General features: G+C 36.3%; 1 protein-coding gene across 2 annotated transcripts in view; it reads left to right on the top strand.

The window, feature by feature from the left end:
* The window catches only part of PLXDC2 (plexin domain containing 2), a 453,731-nt gene that overhangs the window by 232,483 nt on the left and 199,451 nt on the right, over positions 1-21,797 (top strand). For both annotated transcript variants that reach the window (XM_011963864.1, XM_011963863.1), the window contains one exon: positions 17,629-17,698. In XM_011963864.1, coding sequence (XP_011819254.1) covers positions 17,629-17,698 — 70 coding nt within the window. The remainder of the gene's footprint in view (positions 1-17,628; positions 17,699-21,797) is intronic.

Raw genomic sequence — 21,797 nt, 5'->3', positions numbered from 1 at the left:
AAAAAAAACAAAAAAAACAGATGCTGCTGAGGTTGCAGATTAAAGGGAACACGTATACACTGTTGGTGATGCTGTAAATTAGTTCAACCATTGCGGAAAGAAGTACGGCAATTTCTCAAAGACCTAAAGACAGAAATACCATTCGACCCAGCAATCCTATGACTGAGTATATACCCAGAGGAATATAAATCATTCTACCATAAAGACACATGCATGTGAATGTTTATTGCAGCACTATTCACAAAAGCAAAGACGTGGAATCAACCTAAATGCCCATCAATGACAGATTGGATAAGAAAATGTGGTACATATATACTATGGAATACCATGCAGCCATAAAAAAGAACAAGATCATGTCTTTTGTGGGAACATGAACAGAACTGGAGGCCATTATCCTTAGCAAACTAATAAAGGAACAGGAACCAAATATACCACGTTCTCACGTATAAGTGGAGCTAAACGATAAGAAGTTATGAACACAAAGTAGGGAAAAACAGACACTGGAGTCTACTTAAGGGTGGAGGGTGGGAGGAGAGAGAGGAGCAGAAAAGATAACTATTGGTTGCTAAGCTTAATATTTGGGTAATGAAAGAATCCATACAACAAATTCCTATAACATGAGTTCACCTGTGTAACAAAGTTGCACACATACTGCTGACCCTAAAATAAAGGTTAAAAAATTTATATGTGCTATTATGGTTATATTGTATCTGAAGACCCAATATACACTTAGGGTTGGATTAATGACAGTGGAGGTATAAACCCTATTTTAAATACTCTTTCTCTTAATTTTGAATATTTTTGGCCTCCGTCTTGTCAGATCTGATTCCATCATTATAGTTTTTACTTCATGATGTGTTTCATACAAGGCTGATTCAGCACAGAGCTTTGCTAGCCACAGTCTTGTGCACTCCTGTGCTTTCATTTATTAGTATAAAAACCAAGTCTCTTATTTGGCAGGTCTAGATGGGCCAGAAAATTTGCATTTCTACAAATTCCAAGGTCATGCTCATGCCGCTAATCCAGGGACCATGCTCAGACTCTATAGCAGGGGTTGGCATCCTGTTTCTCAAAAGGTCAAGACAATATGTTAGTTGTGGCAGGCCTTATGGTCTTTGTCACAACTACTCAACTCTATTGTTATAGCTTAATAGCCATAGACAATATGTAAATGAACAGGCATGGCTGTGTTCCAATAAAACTTTATTTATGGAAATAAAGAAGACATTGGTCCTGTATCTACTTTGTTATTACTCTCAACAGAAAACACACACACATACACACACACACACACAAACCATACATGATCACACAAACGCACAAAAAAAACACACTGACACACACTTCCATTTTAACAATAAGATTGGTAATATTAACTATTTTCCATTTGAAAAAAAATGCTACGTGAACTCCTTCCTTTAAATTTAAAGCCTAAATATTACAAATTTACTTGCTAGAATATTTTTAAAATTCCCCACATTCTCTTGTCATAAATGTGATTACTAAATATTAGCCTGAGCTTTCCAAACTGTATAGAGTAATCCATGTTCTAGCATTTCCTCAGCTGGTCTTTCTACCTTTCCAATCCTGCCTGGTTCTCTGTTTCATTTCCATTGCACTTTTCTCAGAATAAAATCAAGTTGTTACAAAAGATGACAGAATTTTAATATTAAGGTGATATCATGACCAGGGGCTGAGTAATGCCCACATACACGTCTACATGCAACACACACACATACTTCATGTTGCTGAGGTGGTAAAGCACAAGGGAAAATGGAAAATGGCAACCATGAATCCACCTTATTAATTAGCTTTGCTCCTGTTCTCATTGACATAAAAAGCTCTCTGGTAATTTGGCTGGAAACAGGATTTAAATTTAAGCTCCAAGGGGAAGAAGGGAGTTTCTCGAATCTTATCACCAGTTCATATAATTTGCATGCCCAAGCGTATATATTCTGTCAACAAATTATGCAAAAAAAAAAAAGATTTAGCTCAGGATAGTCCCAGGACCAGAGGGCTAACAATTTAGCCCTGAATAAGCAAGAGGTAGAGTGAGAAGGCAAGAATGTTGACCCTCCCAGAAGAGGCAACTTACCACCCACTTCCCTGTTTCCTGAAATGGAAAAGAGGAGGGTACAAGAGATATTTTACCTAGGAACATTATTTTTTTAAAAACATATTTCCCTCTTTACCATCACTGCATATAAATGTGGTCCAAACACTATTTTGGAATCTTAGATAATATTCTTGAAAGAGGAGGAGGGTGGAAATAAAGTAAGTTTTTCCTTTTCTCCCATCCACAATAATATCTTATAATTTCAGAGCAGAATAAAACATAGAAATCATTTAATTCACATATTTGACATGCCCATACACATTGGTATCTCTTTCTTTTTATAATCTCAATCATAATCGTTAGTATTTACATGATATATGTGTATAGTGGAATTTGATTACATGTGCTTTCAAATCTCTCCATTGTCATTTTTGTTTAAATAACATTTCTTAAATCATTATTGCAAAATAAGCAGATGCTAAAACCTAGTTTTGCAGTTGACAAATTAAGGCAAAGACCATGTCTTTCTAGCTAAAGCAAAGTGAAGAATTGGTATGAGTTCTTGCCAGATGGTAAGCAATGAGGCAGGCACTTTATATTAAAATTCTCACAGTTATCTGGGTATTTTGTCCTTCATTCAGAGCCATACAGTTTTCAGATTGCAAATCTAAAAGTTTCTGACTATAAACCTAGAAACCAGCCTGGACTTGTTCTTTTCCCTCTTTCTAGACATTTGAAATTCCACATTTTTGTGATTTTTCTCTATATTTCTACATCTATATTATTTAATTTATTTCTGGACACAGTTTGATTCAATTGCCAGACATATTAGAATTATTTTGTCTTCTGAAATGACATTCTGATTGACAACTCCTAAAGATATATCTCTGTCCTGGTGGAAGGAATCCAGTGTTTGAAGTTAGGAAACCTTAGCTCCAACACTTATTTTTGTGGATTCTGGCCTCTTTGCACCTCAATTTTGTAACCTGGAAGAAAGGGGGTAAAAATGCCTGCCTTGACTGCCTCCCAGTGCAATGTTGAGAATAAAAATGAAATAGTTATAAAAGAACACTGAAAACCTCAACAAAACAATACAGTTGCTGAGCATTATTATTTGAGTGTTCTAATTCTTGACAACAAAAAAATAATAACCCTGTCAAAGAAAGTAGTTAAGGCAGTAAAAACAGATTGTATTTAGGGTTATTGCAATGAGGAAAAGAATCTTGATGTAGAACTGGGCTCAGTTCTGAATGTAGCATGGGCAAGACGAAGATATGGCCAAGAGCAGAGTGGGCATCAGTGGAGGGAAAGTTATAAGAGGAGACGTGAGAAGTAAGTGGCGATTGTGCCTAAACTGAGTTGTTAGGACTTTTACTGAAGGAGGGTCAGGGTGATTAGATAGCAAGGGTGGGGGATGAGGGTTTGATCAGTATTGAGGATGGTCAGACATCAAGGGTGGGGAGTCTTGCTAAACTGACTTAGCATCTTGTCATTCCCAAATAAGTTAATATCTGAGTCTCTCTAAGAGTCTCTCTCAGATAGATAAATACATAGATGCATAAATATGGATGGATGGAAGGATGGATGGATGGATGGATGGATGGATGGATGAATGGATGGATGGATGGACAGATGGATGGATGATGGGTGGAAGAATGGCTAGAGATCTAGGTATAGGATAGATGGATGGGTAGATGGAAAGATAGGTAGACAGGTATATTAATAGATGGATGGATGGATAGATAGGTAAAGATGATTGATATATCTCTATATTTCTATCTATATCTTTCTATTTATATATTTTATGCCAAGCAATTGCCAATATACTGTTTGCCAGACACAAACATACTCTGGCTTAAATATTTTTTAATCTTTCTATATGTTGGTAGGAAGATTGATTCTTTAAATATGAAACAGCAGCAAAATGAAATGGTTGAAGTGCTATTCTCTGTCTATCTCACTCTATCTCTGTCATAATGCAGGTAAGGTTTTTGATGAAACTTGTTTGACTTTTTATGTGTTGATTGTTTAAAATTTTTATATTGAACTGTCTTTGATGACATTTCTGACTACTTGAATATACATAGAAAAATTCATTTAAAAATTAAGTTTTCTGGAGATTTCCTTTATTCCCTTCAGGAAAATAACTCTGCTTCAGTTAGCAATGAGTCTCATATTTGCATAATGTTTAAGTTGGGAGAACTAAATTTGGCTGCTGATGGTGACTTTAGTAAGTTGGTTTTTCATATTGGACACATTTATTTTTTTCTGTGCATCAAAAAATCTGTTGATAAGTGCTCATTTTTCAAAATGATTAAATTGAAAGGCAATATAATTTGCTTTCTCTATTAGGCTATTATCTAGACTGTATGTTTTTGCCTGAGTTCTGTTCGTAATGTCTAATAATAGGTTGCTTTTTATTTACTCTTACATTTGACTGGTTGAATAAACTTGCTGCATTCTGTCTTTTGAGTTGCTTCAATTCAAATGAGACACAGGTTTATCAACCTGGTCTTACTTGTCTTTGCTCATAGGATTTTCCTCCAGTTTGATAACAGACTGGGATAAGTCGTAGCTGCATATGTCTCTGTAGCTTAATTTCAGTTGAATAAAGTCTTCTACGTACATAAAGGAAGAAGCATACTCGACATAATGTAATATTTTATTGAATACTATTCATATTTTTGCTCTAATCAAATTCTAAATACTCAGAAAATTCGTAGTTGCAAAATAGTAAAGGAATTCTCTTTGGATATTTAAAAGGTGTGTTCTAGTCTTCAGTGTCCTACAAAACAGATGTACACTCCAAAGTAATCATGGATTAATTTGTTTAAAAAATAACAGGGATTCAAAAGCATAGGATTTGGCATCATGAGATCCAAATTCAAGTTTCTTACAAGTATGAGACCTTGGGCAAATCCCTAAATTCCCTGTCAGTTTCTTCCTGTACTAAGTAGTTGTGATAGTAATGTCTGTCCTGCCTACCACATACAATATATTAAAATGAGATGTTATGGCACTTTATAGTTACTTATGTAGTTTAAGAAATTCCACTACTAATTCATTTTACTTGAATTATACTTAGGTCACTTACCAAACTTGAGGTTAATCCCTTTTGTCCCAAGTATTATTCCAGGGCCTGACTCTTTTTCATTGCACAAAAGTAACATGATTCGAGTGGCTGAGTTGTATTTCTCTGCATGCCTGGGAAACAGGCTGGTCCACCGGCCTGGAAGCCAATAAGTACATGGAACAGTCTACCCCTGTCCTGCCGATGGCACTTACGACAGATTAAACACTCCCTAGGCCCACCTAATATGCTGAAGTTAACTCCTTTTACTGACATAATTACGTAAATACATGCATATTACTAATAATTTAATCTACTCTTACCATTATTCCTGAATCTAGGAACCAAATTTTAGACATGGAAAGGACTTTGGAGAGCCTTAAGGACAGCTGCCTTAAGAAATTCACATTGATCCATTTCTTCTTCATGTAAGAAATCTTAGCTTCCCAAAGCAAGAAGTTGCCTTCTTATTTGACAGATCATATTTGAGTTCCTATTTCATTACAATTTAATCTTATTTCTTCATCTTGGGTCTTTAGTGAAGGATGAGCACCGTTTTTTACATAACATTAGTCACAGAAGGTAATATAATACATTCTCTGTTACCAGTGATGGATATAAAATAATTCTAGATAGATAAATATCTATTCACCTTTTAAAGTCACAAGTGAGGCAAATATTTTAGGTTTCTGATAAACCCTGTTAGAAGGTTTCATATTAAACTTTTTTATAACCATAAACGCTGCTAAAAAGGAGACCCCTCAACCATGTCTCAGGTGCAATAAACAAGTGTATTTACTCTGCCTTTCACCTGAGATTCTCTTTTCCAACTTATTTCTTATCATCTTTTCTGTCATCTCTTTGGGAGCCTATGAAGACTTACGACAGTTTAATTTTAGATAACATGAGTGTAAAACATATTCTCATCCTAAAGTTATTAAATGATAAAGATGTTACATGACTCCTTTGAAAGAAAATGTTTCGTAACAGAAAATTTAGCAAACTGTAAATGGAATATAACTTTTTTTAGAGTAAATACATCTGAAAGCAGATAATCTTAATTCTTGTGAAAAATCTTAAGTTATAAAATACTGTGTTTGAGGATTGAGATTTCCTGGGCAGGTTAGTATTTCAGTATATTTTTAAAATATTTTTTATACCTGGTTCCAATATCTTTATTTTTGTCTGTTCCTTCCTACCTAATTATAGCATATCACTTAGGTGATGGATGGATAATACTCTATGCAAAATGGCCAGGTGTCTATGTGGATTGTTTTTTCTTTGTTTTTTGGTTTTTTTTATTATTTATTTGTTTTTTATTATTATACTTTAAGTTCTAGGGTACATGTGCACAACGTGCAGGTTTGTTACATATGCATACTTGTTCCATGTTGGTGTGCTGCACCCATCAACTCGTCAGCACTCATCAACTCGTCATTTACATCAGGTATAATTCCCAGTGCCATCCCCCACCCCGCCCCGCGATAATAGGCCCCAGTGTGTGATGTTCCCTTTCCCCAGTCCAAGTGATCTCATTGTTCAATTCCCACCTATGAGTGAGAACATGCGGTGTTTGGTTTTCTGTTCTTGCGATAGTTTGCTGAGAATGATGGTTTCCAGCTGCATCCATGTCCCTACAAAGGACACAAACTCATCCCTTTTTATGTGGATTGTTTATAAACTGCCTTCCCATCAGAATGTCTAGTATGCCTGGAATTCCCAGCCCCAAAGAATAGGCATCTTTTTTTTCATTTTGCTACAGGTGCTCTGTTAGAATTCCAATGGGGCTAGAAGTGAAACCCTATTAGCCACTCTCTATTAATGATAGATTGCCAGAAATTTCCTACCCTGCAGCATCTGTCTGTAAAGAAATGCCAAGTAAGGTTCAAGTTTAATAACTGGGCCAAGGTAAAGCACATTAGTCCTGATTCCATGTGGGCTAAACTGAAGGATGCCAAGGATGTCATAAGGGAGCAATTCTTGGACGCTGTGTTGAGAAGCATCAATTTACTTAGTTTTTCGAAAAAAATCAGAAAGTTGACAAATGTGGTCAAATGGAAAACATGAATCTGCATTTAAAAAAAGAGGTGGGGGGCTCTTTATATTATTTTTTGTAACTTTTCTTTCAATTTGAGATTATTTCCAAATAATTTTTTTTTTTTTTTTTTTTTTTTTTTTGAGATGGAGTCTCGCTCTGTCGCCCAGGCTGGAGTGCAGTGGCCGGATCTCAGCTCACTGCAAGCTCCGCCTCCCGGGTTTACGCCATTCTCCTGCCTCAGCCTCCCGAGTAGCTGGGACTACAGGCCCCCGCCACAACTGTCCAAATAATTTTTTTTTTTTTTTTTTTTTTTTTTTTTTAAAAATTTTTTTAAAAAAGAGAAGTTAGCAAAGGAGGATGAAGAAGGAAAATTGAACTTGGTGTGAATTTCAATTTCAATCAGCAATTGAATTTTGAATTATTTAGTCACTTCGCTCGTGAACTTTACGCACTGAATTTCAAATATTTTCTAATTGGTACATAATATTTTACATATTTATGGGGTGCAGGTGATATTTTGTTACATGCATAGAATGTGTAATGATCAAGTTGGAGCGTTTGGGGTACCCATCACCTAGAGGATTCATCATTCCTGTGTGTTAGGAACGTTTCATCCTAACACGTCAGTGGAGTAGTGTCAAAACGCATGGACTTGGAACCAGACTGCCTGGATTTGAATCCTCACTTTGCCAACGGTGAGGTTTAACGTTGAGCATGTTATTAACTCTTTCTTAATCACTTCCTCATCTATTAAATGGAAGTAATAACAGTACTTACCTCCTAAGGTTGGTCATTAGGACTAAATAATTTAGCATTTGTACAATGCTTAAAGTGATAACTGGAATAGTGTCCAAGATACCTGTTACATCGATAATAATAATTACTATGCAAACATTTACCTTTAAAAACAATCATTTTCCACTGACTGGAAATTAGGGAGTTTGTTCCCTAAAAGGCAGATTGTTATCAACTGAGAAAAGGAAGGACCTTTCCATTATCTGAACGATAAACACAACGAAATATTTTTTTGTCTTGCCCTGTTTGAGGATCATTGATCAAGGATGTCACAAAAACGTCACAACCTTCAGGCTTTGCGAACCGTAGTTTTAAAGACACTTGGCTAGCAGGAACCTCTAGATTTCAGTTGTGTCAATGGAAAATTTTAGGGCATACAAGTGCTACCTGGTAAAGTGAGATTATGTTTTCCAGAAACAAGTCTATTCTTCCTTTTAACCTATTTCACTCTTGCCAAAGTTTCCTCACAGCAATGATTTTGGAGTTTCAAAGACCACTTATATAACACAGAGCTTTGTTACTCAAAGTGGGGTTCAGGGGCAGTATCAGAAGCACCAGGAGCTTGCTAGAAATGCAGCATTTCTGCCCGCTGAATCTGGATCTGAATTGTAACAGGAACTCTAGGTGATTCATTCGCACCTTGAGGTTTGAGAAGCTTGGAGAACTCTCTTGACTTGCTTCTAGGGTAGCATGAAATATCTAGAAGCAATTCCTTCTGGCTCTCACCCAAACCCCATGTGTCCTTGAAGGGTTCTTTATAAAATCCTGTCACACTCTTTCTGTATCCCTGAACAGCTGGACTCTCTGAACTCTCCCAGAATTGTAAATATCACATAACTAATATGAATAATTCTCAGCGTTTGCAAGTACAGGCAAGCTACTGTAGCTACATGTTTGCTGGGAACCATGCAGTAAGAGAGGTCAAAAGATAGGGTGATTGTTCACTTATTCTCAAGTTCATGTGCACCAGCATCACCTAATTGCAAATGTTTACGTTTTGTTTTCCAGTTTATGAATATTCCCTTGAAGAGTGCCATTCAATAGCCAGGATCAATTAAGTTCTAAGTTCTGCTATGAAAAAAGTGCTGAAGAGGTTAGAATTTCTAACTCGGAAAATCAATTCAATTGATGGACTTTATTCTCAAAGAAGTAGCCAGTTCTTTGTTTGTACATTTGTATATTGATCAGCCCCTTTCCATGAATATTTTGATCTTTTAATTAGGTTTCCAGTGTTTTCAGGGACTGGATTAATGACCCATGTCTGTCAACTCCTCCCAGTGTATAAGAATGGTTAAAATCCCATTAAAAAAATTCTACGTGGTAAAAGCATTATTATGATCCTGCCCACTGTGCTATTTTATTTTGGGATACACTAGGCTCACTTAGGGCCTGGAAGCAGGATCTTACTTTATGGTATAACAAAGAAGTTTGCAATGCTCTTTTTCAAATACATGCCTCTCCATGTTTTATTTTCCCTCTTTGATATTCGCTTGTTGTGAAAGCCTGCCAATTTTAATGTTTTTCTGTCAACCATGTTTTAGTTTATATTACTTTTATTTTTTATATTTTTAGAGACATGGTCTTGCTCTGTCACCCAGGCTGGATTGCAGTGGTGTGATCACAGCTCATTGCAGCCTGGATCTGCTAGGCTCAAGCAATCCTCCTGCCTCAGCCTCCCGAGTAGCTGGGATTGCAGGCCAACATGCCTGGCTAATTCTTTTTTATTTTTGTGGAGACAGGGTCTTGCTATTTTGCCCAGGCTGGTGTCAAACTCCTGGCCTCAAGCGATCCTCCTGACTCCCAAAGCACTGGGATTACAAGTATGAGCCACCGCACCTGGCCTATATTACTTTTATAAGCAAAGTTATTTCAGTTTAATAGGGGAATAAAGCACGAAATGACAATTACCATTGAGAATTTAAAAAAGAAAGTAAATGTTTTATACATTTAGAAGACATGCTCCTGGAACTATCCTTAGAGAGTAAGAAATGAAAACATCTGATCCTGGAATGTGAAAAAAAAAAAAAAATGAAGTCATTGAGACTGGGCTGGTCACTGGGTAAGCAGGGACCCCCTGTTGTGCCTAGGCCCAGGTGTGGCCAGTGGTGCAATGGCTCAGCCCAGCTTGGTGCTCTGTTAGCCCAGTCCCTGTGATTTGGTGCATTTGATCTAATTAGACTGCTCTGCGCCTTTCTCAGATTTTCTCTTTTGTGTCTCTGGCCTCATGCGTCTAGGTGCTTTCGAATGATGTTTTACTATTACTAATTTTTAAAGAAAATTATGTTGTTATGTCTACCAAGAGTGAAAGACTGACAATATTAAAGATTCCATATAGAAAACACAGTCACTGAAGGCTTATAACAGGTGGGAAACGAATCACGTAGTATAAAAGAAGAAATACAGAAAATATACAGTTGTCAAAACGCAGGGTTTTGGAGCGTTTTGAAGCGTCCAACATGTTTGGATTGAAGTCGTAGCTCTAATGCCTACTGGTGATTTGAATTTATCACTCATCCTTTATTTTTGTAAAATTTTGTTTTGAAATAATTTCAGACTTATAAAAAACTTGCCATGTAGATTTCACCTAGTGCTGTAAATTTTAACACCTTAGGTACCCACGGTACCATTGACAGTCTCAACAAATTTGCGTTGGTACTATACTCTTAAATAATCCACGGGCCTTATTCCAATTTTCCTAATTGTCTGCAAATTATTTTTTCTTATTCAAGATCCAACTTAGGACCCATATAGCATTTATTTGTTAAATATTCTAGCCTCCTTCAATGTATAACAATTCCTCAGTCTTTGTCTTTCATGAACTTGACACTCTTAAAGAGTATTGGCCAGTTATTCTGTACAATGTCCCTGATTTTGAGTGTCTACTGTTGCTTCATGATTAAATGTAGGTCTCTGTTTTTGGCAATACTATAATGGGGATGATATTTTGTCCTTCCTCGTGCATCATATCAGGAGGTACATGATGATAATAAGTCTCATTAGTGGTGAGGTCAATTTTGATTACCTGGTTACGGTGATGCCTAACAGGTTTTGTCTTTTCACTGTAAAGCTACCATTTTTTCCTTTTGTAATTAAAAAAATCTTGTTGAAAGATGCTTTGAGACTATACAAATGTCCTGCTTCTCATTGTACCTCTACCTGATTTTAGCATTCATTATTGCTAAATATAGGCAAAATACTTAGCATAATGTCTGATATATTAAATGTTAATTTCATTCTTTTAACACCTGCATATACAATAATTATGATTATTTTAATATAACAAAAATGAAGACATCATAACATTGCCTAGAAACATGTCTAATTGAGATAACGATTCTATTAGAAAAACAATTAACCAGAATTGGTTTAATTCTTTAAGAGCTGTGATAATGCACTGGTGTATTTGAAAGAACATAAATCATGTTCAACTATTTATTAGGAATCAAATAAGGAGCTATACTTGTTTAGGAAACTAGTTTTAAAGAACTATTGCTACACACCTTCATGTACACAGTATATTATTATACTTCATTGACTCAATGCTTATGATGGTCCAGGTATTATTTGGTCATTTGATCCTTATGATAACCTTTTGAAGAAGTGTCTTGACCTTACAGATGAGCAAACTATGGCTTTAAAAGATTAAATAGTCCGGGCACGATGGCTCACACCTGTAATTCCAGCACTTTGGGAAGTTGAGGTGGGCGGATCACGAGGCCAAGAGATCAAGGCCATCCTGGCCAACAAGGTGAAACTCCATCTCTACTAAAATTACAAAAATTAGCTGGGTGTGGTGGCACATGCCTGTAGTCCCAGCTACTAGGGAGGCTGAGGAAGGAGAATCACTTGAACTTGGGAGGCAGAGGTTGCAGTGAGCCAAGATCGTGCCATTGCATTCCAGCCTGGTGGCAGAGTAAGACTCCGTCTCAATAAATAAATAAATAAATAATACATAAATTTAAAAAATAAAAAAGGTTAAATAATGTATTAAATCACATAGTTACTAAATACCAAAGCTGAAATGTAATTTCAGGCCTCTGTGACTCCAAACCCATGCTAAAGCATTCAATAATTTGGAAAGAGCGATTAAATATTTAAAAATACAGTTCCATATACTTCCATTAAAAGAAGACTATAAAATATGTGTTTTATGACGAATAAAGGAGCAAGACAACAATAATCTATTCTAAGCATTTATAGGTGAATAACTTTTATATGGACCTTACACAGTTTCAGTAAAGTTAGTAAATTGTTACATGTATCTTGGAAGAAAATATCACATCCTAGTTAAATTTATCATAGATATATGGTGTTTGTTGAATCATTTTTATGTATTAGAGATGTAAATATTACTGGAAATACACCAATATACTAGAAATATTTATGTAAATAAAGCAAATATAATTTTTCTTTTATTTTACAACTCACAAAGTTAATACTTGACATAAATAAATGAACTGATAATAATGTGACAATATTTATTTGATCTTATATTTGAAATTGATTTTTGAAAAAAATTATAAATACCACTTTACCAATAAGAATAACATCTCACCTATTTGAGAGTTTTAGGAGACAAATACGTGCCCCTCAAACATAATTATTTGAATGAATAAAAATAGAATATTAAAATATGTGTGTAAAATCTAATGATTATTAATTCATTCTTGAATAAGTGGTTGCTCATTGTATTCTTTTGATCCTTTGCTATGATAAATTCATGAGATCAGCAATTATGAAAACCACGGTGACTTTCTTCCTGCAAGCCACTTTCAGCAGGCTTATGTCTTATAAACCTGAAATAAAAAGACTTGGGGAGTCGGAAAAGTATGACTTTATAACAGTAAATAAGAAACTGTCCTAAAACAAAAAGAAGTTTTTATTAGTGATATTTTAAAACATGACTTTGAGGATTATAGATGTGCCCATTCCGGATTCCTAACTCTTCATTCAAAGGTTTCTGTATTCAAGGTTTTAACGCGTTGGCTAATTAATTCATTCTTGCAATACCACTGAGAAATAGGCAAACAAGTCAAATGGAAATTGAGTATATTTTGGATTATAATTCCTGTGTTATTAAAAAAGAATTAGCAGAGATTGTAATAATTAGTGTGAAAATGGATAGCAATTAACATAGGAAAAAATATGTAAAGAAGGCAAGAAGAGGTGTAGACATACTCAGAAATCTAGGAGTATGACCTGAACGAGTCTGATAAGTCTGTTGCCCCCAGAAATTGTAATAGGGTATGTTTTGGGAAAGCATGATGTGGCCTTAAGGCACAGTAATATATGGATGTAGGTGCCATAAATTTACTGCAAACTACCTGGACTCTGTACACTTCGACCGAGTCTTCAAAAAATGTTTCATAATTTTATTTTCTACCATATGAAGACATAATAGTTCTTTTGTTTGTCTCAAAGTTACCATTCCCCCTTCTTTCAAATAGCTAACTCTTTTCCATAGATTTTAAGAAGTAGTTAGCAAATTCAGTTGATTTTATTTATGCCTTTTATGTTCTATAATATTTTACTTCAGAGATTTTTTCTATTTTGTCAAGACTCTTAATCCATTTGTTGGGTCTTCCCACCACCATTTTCTTGAATATTTCTTTTTCTTTCATGTTAAATATTTCTTAAGGATGAAATCCAAGAGCACACAATGTTTAAGCTGTAGTAAATACACCATTGCTTCAGTATTACATTTCTTTTCTTTTCTTTTCTTTTCTTTTTGTTTTTGAGACAGAGTCCTGCTCTGTTGCCCAGTTTGGAGTGTGATCTCAGCTCACTGCAAGCTCCGCCTCCCGGGTTCATGCCATTCTCCTGCCTCAGCCTCCCAAGTAGCTGGGACTACAGGTGCCCACCACCACACCCACCTAATTTTTTGTGTTTTTAGTAGAGATAGGGTTTCACTGTGTTAGCCAGGATGGTCGAAATCTCCTGACCTCGTGATCCGCCACCTCAGCCTCCCAAAGCACTGTGATTTTTTCATTGACATTGCTTTTTATGACAATGCCCAGGGTTCTGTTAGCCTCTTTAGTTGCAGAAGAGTCCTTTGTTTTACATAATATTTGGGGTCATTTATTATTTAATTAAAGGATGCATAACTAATTAGTGACACAGCAAGTTTTCTTACTCATGGCTATCCAAAATGGCTCTTCTTCCTGCATTCATAATCTCAGTTGGTGACACTGTGGTTCACCAGTCAATCAGCTAGAAATCTTAGAAATCTGTGCTTGACTCCAGATGTCTCTCACTCACTCCAAACTTTTGAGTCCAATTAATCACAAAGTCCTTCCTGTAGAATTGGAAAGATGAATGTCCCAGCCTCCTGACCTCCGGTTAAATGATTCTGAGGCATGTTTTTGTTTTGTTTTGTTTTTTTCTCTACTGTTGCTCAGTCCATGGGGACTGAGGCCCAATTGGTTATAATGATAACATGTCCAATACTATACCTGCTATTGTTTTTTTTTTCCTTTTTCCTTGTCTCACTTTTCCTAGTTCCTTGAGCAAGTGCCATCTGGGATCACCTTCCAAATAAACTGTCTGCCCCTAAGTCCAAATATCAAGATTGGCTTTAGGGGTAATCCAAGCTAAGCCAAGGCTTGAAGAATATGGAAGCCATGACCGACCAAGATTGAGAGAATATTGTCATCAGAAGGGATGTCACGTATCTGTACCACAGACAAGAGCTAAGGGTAGCAAGTGCAAGGAACTAAAAGATGTTGCCTATGGCTGACTGGAGCAGAGAGGATGAGGGCGAAAGTTGTCAAATAGCAGGGACTAGTTCATGGTGTGCCCTAGAACTCATGTTCACCATGTTGGCACGACTCTCAGCGAGAATGGGATTCTAGATTGAATGATTTCAAGTGGGGGAGTGATATGCTAGGTAATATACAGCAGCAAGCCCCAACCATTTTGGCACCAGGAACCAGTTTCATGAAAGACAGTTTTTCCACAGAAGGTAGGAGGAGATGGTTTTGGGATGATTCAAGCATATTACCTTTATTGTGCACTTTATTTCTATTATTATTACAGTATATAATGAAATGATTATACAACTCACCATAATATAAAATCAGTGAGAGTCCTGAACTTGTTTACCTTTAATGAGAAGGTCCCATCTGGGTGTAATGGATGACAGTGATGGATCATCAGGCATTAGGTCTCATAAGGAGCATGCAACCTAGATCCCTCGCCAGTGCAGTTCACAATAGGGTTCACGCTCCTATGAGAATCTAATGCTGCCACTGCTGATCTGACAGGAGGCAGAGCTCAGGCAGTAACGCAAGCCATGGGGAGCAGCTGTAAATACAGACGAAGCTTCCCTGGGTTGCCTGCTTCATAGCCCAGTTCCTAAGAGGCCACGGCCTATGGCCTGGGAGTTGAGGCCCTGGCATACAGAATGAATTTAAAGAAAAATAGAGCCATGACACTTATGAAGAAGTTATTCCAATGATAGTGACTGATGTTTGGAGAAGAGTATCAGTAGTGACTGGCAAGAAATGAATGGATTACACAACTGTTTAGCAGACAGTACCTTCCTAGATTGCCATGGTGATTCCATATCAGAGTGAAGCAGGCAATAGTGGTAACTAAGGAAAACTTGTCATTTCAACAGGGAACCTTCTCAGTCAGAATTATTGATGTATTTGCAAATTTCCTTTGAAGATGTATTTGTCCTCAAGAAAAGGTCTTTAGCTTAAATCTATATCCCTGTATCTTAATCTAATTCCAAACAAATTTGAATACTTACAGTGACTGAGAAACTCATATCCTAGTCTTTTGATTCATATTTGGTGGTAATTGTTAGGGTTCATTAGAGATATATGTTTAAATCAAACTCTGACTCTAAAAGTGAGAATGCATAAGGTAAATTTTACCAATTTACTGATGAGCATGGACATAAAATTAGAATGATGGAAAACAATATATTAAGCAAGTGTTTTTATAAAATTATTCCTGACATCTTTGAGATAAATGATCCTGCCATTGAATCCTTCCTTCATTTTAGGGTTCTTAGTGACCACTTATTTCAGTTAGCTCCATGAAAATGAGTTTTGCTGCTCCTGTTAGCACAAAATAAAAATGATCATAAATCTTTTATAAAGATGAGGCTTGCATTAAAAAGAAAATCTAATTGAAAGTTGCTTTAAATTTTGAGTGATTACTTTTGTGTCAAATAAGTCATTAGAAATCGTGATGGCTATAAAAAAGCAATCATTTGCAAAATTGGAAAAAGCTAAATTCAATATAGATACACTTTTCTACTTTTAAAATTTGTATATTGGGAGAGATACAATATAGCAATTGTGGAATTTTAATGTAATAGCCTGTTATTATAGGTAGTTTGTACATCTGTGCTGTTGGGCTCTCAACCAACTAATTACTTTCCCTCTCGATACTTCTATTTCAGTTGATCATCTGTATTATATTTGGTTGGTGCAAAAGTAATTGCGGTTTTTGCCATTTCAGTATTTTTCTTGTTTCTTGTCTAATAATAATATATCTACTTAATATCATTTCAAACATATAACAAAGATTAGGATTTTTTTATGTTTTGGGTTTTAACAGATATATATACACACACACATATATAAATATATATAACATATATTTAACATTTTTATATATACATATATGTATATATATTTTTAAAAATAGGCACTATATACCTGTATAGTTAAAAACTAAGAGCTAAAGCTCATGGCCCCATTTTATGAAAACAAAGGGTGCAATCTAGGAATTGTCTCCCTAAATATCTGTAATGTACTCCAAACCAAGTAAAAGTAGCTCTCCAGTAACCAATATTGTTTATACTACAGCTCTTGTATTTTTAAGAGTGGACATAATATGCTAAATTTGGAGAGCTGATTGTATTTGAAAGATAAAAATGTCTGCAGGTCAGCCGAGCGTTGTGGCTCATGTCTGTAATCCTAGCAGTTTGAGAGGCTGAGGCAGGTGGATCACCTAAGGTCAGGAGTTCGAGACCAGCCTGGCCAACATGGTGAAACCCCATCTGTACTAAAAATATAATAAATTAGTCTGGCATGGTGGCAGGTGCCTGTAATCCCAGCTACTTGGGAAGCTTAGGCAAGGGAATTGTTTGAATCCAGGACAGAGGTTTCAGTGAGCTGAGATTGTGTCACTTCACTCCAGCCTGGGTAAAAGAGTGAAACTCTGACTCAAAAAAAAAAAAAGTCTGCAGCTCTAGATCCATTGGTGCAAGACATCTTCCATGAAACTGCTTTTCATTATGGGATGTACATAAAACAAATTAAATATGTAATGATGTAACATAAAATCGCTTGTGATTTTTAATCCAATGAAATCTTGACATAACATGCTCTACTATTTTTGGAGGAACTAGTCAAACTAAAAAGAACCTCAGAATAAGTTGCTTATCATCAAGACTGAACTGATTACTCAGTGGACAACTGAAATGCAGTGGTGATGTTAACTTTATTCTTTTCACGTACTTCAAACTTTTAATTACCAGAAAAAAATATAATATTATTTAGTACCACCGAGGACTCAATAGTTTTAAAAGCAAACTATAATAATTGTGGGGTAAAGTAGAAGCATCATTTTTGTTTTAAGTGAAAGACTCTTCATTTCACATTTACTATGCTACACATTATTGATTTTCTTCTCTGGTGTTGTTTTTTGTAGAGAGTGAATCTGTCCTTCGATTTTCCATTTTATGGCCACTTCCTACGTGAAATCACTGTAGCGACTGGGGGTAAGTGGTTTTCTACCCATTCACCTTAAGTAATCTATGGTTTGACTGCAGTTATTATTTTTAATGTACTCTGTATTTCAAGATGGGTATTTATTGATAAAACCATTGTGTTTTGTCACAAAGCCATAGGTATAAATAAAACCAAAGAAAGGGTATTGTTATTGGAAAAACTTCTCAGCAGGAAAAAAAAGTATTTACAATAATTTTCAACCTAGATCACCTCTGCTTTTCTTCGAAATTTTAATTCCTTTTTGGTAGTTTGGTAAGACTGTCCAAATGGCAGAAGTTGGAATAGGGCTAGAAAGAAAGGCTGCTTAATGAAGCTGCTGGTGATCTTAAATTTTCTTTTAATGTATATATTTGCTATATATATGTACACATATATAAAATATATATAAACCTATATAATATAAAAATATATAAAAATATATAAACATATAAAATATATGTACATATATATACACACATATGTATGCACAAAAACACACAACCATATGCACATTAGCTTTGATCATTTTTTTCCTTGAGTGTTACCTATTTTGATTGACAACTCATTTGAGAGTCTTCAAATAAAGGCTGAAATTCAGCTGAAATGTTTTAAATTTTATTTTTCTCCACCAGCTTAGAGGTTAGTTTAGAGATTAGCAATATCGTAGCAAAGTAATTATCATTCTTTATTGTGTATCTCAGAAGTCAGAAATATTTTAATCTTCAAGTGCTACTAGAAGCGATAAGCAAAATGCCAGGGAATATCCCTGTAGGCTTTATGATGCAGGGGTAGGGAAGAAGGAGAAAAACACATAAAAATGGAACAGTAAGTAAAGAAGAAATTAAAAGAAATTCTATAGATGTACAAAGAGGCTGTGAGCATCTATACCCAAAGCACCATAGACAGAGTCTCTTTCCTTCACTGAATCTTACCAGGGGTCTTTTGGATGGTGTGGAAACCATGTTAAGCATTGCCATTTTTTTTGCCATACTTTAATATAAGACCTAGAAGATACTTAGGATTCAGAAGAAGAAGATTTGTAATCAGAAATATCAACAAGTAAATGGAAGTTTTTTGAGCACCTACTCTAAGTGATGGTAAATAAGTCTACCTCTGCCTTAGAGTTGTGTAGCTTAGTGAAATATTAGGTAAAGTGAAGCAGAATGTGAGGAATTGCTTAGGAAATACAAGTGATGAAATATGCCCAGGTGCAGTGGCTCACACCTGTAGTCCCAGCTACTTTGGAAGCCCAGGAAGGAGGATTCCTTGAGCCCAGGAGTTCAAGACAAGCCTGGGCAACACTGAGAGACCCTATCTCTACAAAAACATTTAAAAGCTTAACCAGGCATGGTGGGGTGCTCCTGTAGTCCCAGTTACTTAGGAGGCTGAGGCAGGAGGACCGCTTGAAGCCAGGAGTTTGAGACTGCACCGAGCTGTGGTCATGTCATTGCGCTACAGCCTGGCTGGCAAAGCAAGACTCTATCTCTGAAAATAAAATACATAAAATAAAATAATTAGCTGGTATGGTGGCATGCACCTGTAGTCTCAGCTACTTGAGAGGTTGAGGCAGGAGGATCACTTGAGTCCAGGAGTCTGAGGCTGCAGTGATCTATGACCACACCACTGCACTACAGCCTGGGCAACAGAGCAAGACCCTATCTCTAAAGAAAAAAACAAACAGAAATCAGAAAAAGGAAATACAAATGATAAGCTATGGGTTTCCGGGGATGATATTAGTCAAACATCTCTGAGTCTTAAATGAGAGTTAAGACTACAGAAAAATTGGTGTTTAAAGTGTTTCTTGGAGGATGTCAGAATTTCTATTGTTGTGTAGAGAAGGAAGAGAGGATCACAGAGTAGAAGATTCTGAGTAAATATACAGATGAGGAGAAGGGTAGGATATGTTTGGGATAGCAAATAATTGAGTTTGAGTTATGTCAGTGGTATCTTTATAAAAAATATGGCATACTAAGATTGCAAAAGTAGGTTGGGACCATTTTACAAAATGCTGTAAGGGATAGTTTGAGTCACTAGTCCTTAAGTAATAAAGTTTAGGAAGATGAATATAGATGTGTGGATAATACATTAAAGTGCAGAAAGACTGAAGTTAGCACATTTAACTGGAAGAATATCGCAACAATTTGTGTGAAAAATATTGAAGTCCTTGGTGATTTTGTTGCTTCAACCCAAGGAAAAGGAATTATACTATTGATACCAAATACAGAGTCAAGAAGCACTGGCTTTAAGGAGAACCAGTGACTTCAGTAGTGAAACTTAAATTTTGTGTGAAAATAGAAAGGAATATATCTAAATAAAATTGCTCACAAGAAGTATGTCTTTTGACCTCATCGTGTATATCCAGTATAGTGCCAGGCATTTAATTAATTTTGTTGAAGGGTTAAATGAAAAAGGGAAGAGGAAAATTGAAAGGTGGCCCCAAAAAGCCATGAATCATATCCTGTCCTCTCATGTCATAAAATATAATAGAAATATGATGATTCTAAACTACCAACATTAGGCATGTTTTCTGAAATTTAGGTGAACAGTGTTCTATTGAATTTTTCAAAAAGTGAACTATGAACCACATGTGCTTAAAATGTGTACACACAGTGGTAAAAATAATGACAGCTTTGCATTTTCAATTTCTCAAATTGTTTTACCTTTAAAACTCATGTAGCAATTCAGCCAATGTGAAGTAAGACTTCCCCTAGCAGAGCTGGTAGGATCAAACCCAACCAGATGGTTATATCATCATTGCAACTTCAAAGTGCCATTTTCCTTTGTAAAGAGACTCAAAATAAGTGAAAAAAATCTAGTGTCCTGAATGATCTCTATCTTCTTCAAAGAAAACACTACTATAAAGACACTCCTTTTGTTTCTCTACTTAAAACATACTAGCATGCAACTTGCATTTTGACAATCTGTGCTCTGTTTAGCTCTGTTTAAAGAGGCAAAGCCAAGATAATCTACACATTAACCTGAGTTTCTTCAAAATGAAACCTGAGTCTCATGTAAAAGGTTCCAGCTAAATACGTAGCTTGCTTGCTCTTTCCTTGTTCATTTCAGTCAATCAGTATTTCTTGAGCCCCTACAAAACACACAGCACAAGATGCTTCATTATATACAGAGAAGGATAAACTAAGTTCAGGAACTTAGAATTGAAAAAGAGGAAGGGGTATTGATATGGTTTGGCTGTGTCCCCAATTGAATCTCATCTTAAACTGTAGCTCCCACTATTCCCATATGTTGTGGGAGGGACCAGGGACCACGTGGGAAATAATTGAATCACGGGGGCAGGTCTTTCCTGTGCTGCTCTCATGATTAGTGAATAAGTCTCAGGAGATCTGATGATTTTATAAAGGCGAGTTCCCCTGCACACACCCTCTCTTGCTTGCCACCGTGTAAGACATGCCTTTGCTCCTCCTTTGCCTTCCACCACGATTGGGAGACCTCCCCAACCATGTACAACTGTGAGTCCATTAAACTGGTTTCCTTTATAAATTACCCAGTCTTGGGTACGCCATGAGAAAAGACTAATACAGGCATGCTGCGAATAAGCACTAGAGAAGGCTGACTGCAGGTGCTGAAAGAGCAGAAGCTTGTTGAAAAAGGAGATCATGTTTGTTGGGCCAATTAAGAACAGTCTGGGAAAGTGATAATCTTTGGCCTTGGTCTTAGAGGAAGGTAGAATTTTAGTAGGAAAAGAGGCAGTTGAGAAGAAGTGGAGAAGGAAGAGGCACTCCAGACAAGGGGATGCTGAGTCAAGGGACAGTGCTGAGTCCATATTGGGTATATTTGGAGGGCTGTCAAGTAAATTAGTTTATCCTGAAAAGAGGGTTTGAATGAGTCTAGTGAAGGGGAGTTGGGAAGAGTGATGTGTACTACTTTGGACATTAGAAATCTGGCCAGACATGGTGGCTCATGCTGGTAATCCCAGCACTTGAGGAGGCCAAGGTGGGCGGATCACCTGAGGTCTGGAGTTCAAGACTAGACTGACCAACATGGAGAAACCCCATCTCTACTAAAAACACAAAATAAGCTGGGCGTGGTGGCACATGCCTATAATCCCAGCTACTCGGGAGACTGAGGCAGGAGAATTGCTTGAACCTT

Source organism: Colobus angolensis, unplaced genomic scaffold (assembly GCF_000951035.1).
Source record: "Colobus angolensis palliatus isolate OR3802 unplaced genomic scaffold, Cang.pa_1.0 Scaffold63, whole genome shotgun sequence".
Classification (NCBI taxonomy): domain Eukaryota; kingdom Metazoa; phylum Chordata; class Mammalia; order Primates; family Cercopithecidae; genus Colobus; species Colobus angolensis.
Note: the sequence above shows the minus strand (reverse complement) of the source record. Positions and strands in the feature narration are given on the sequence as shown.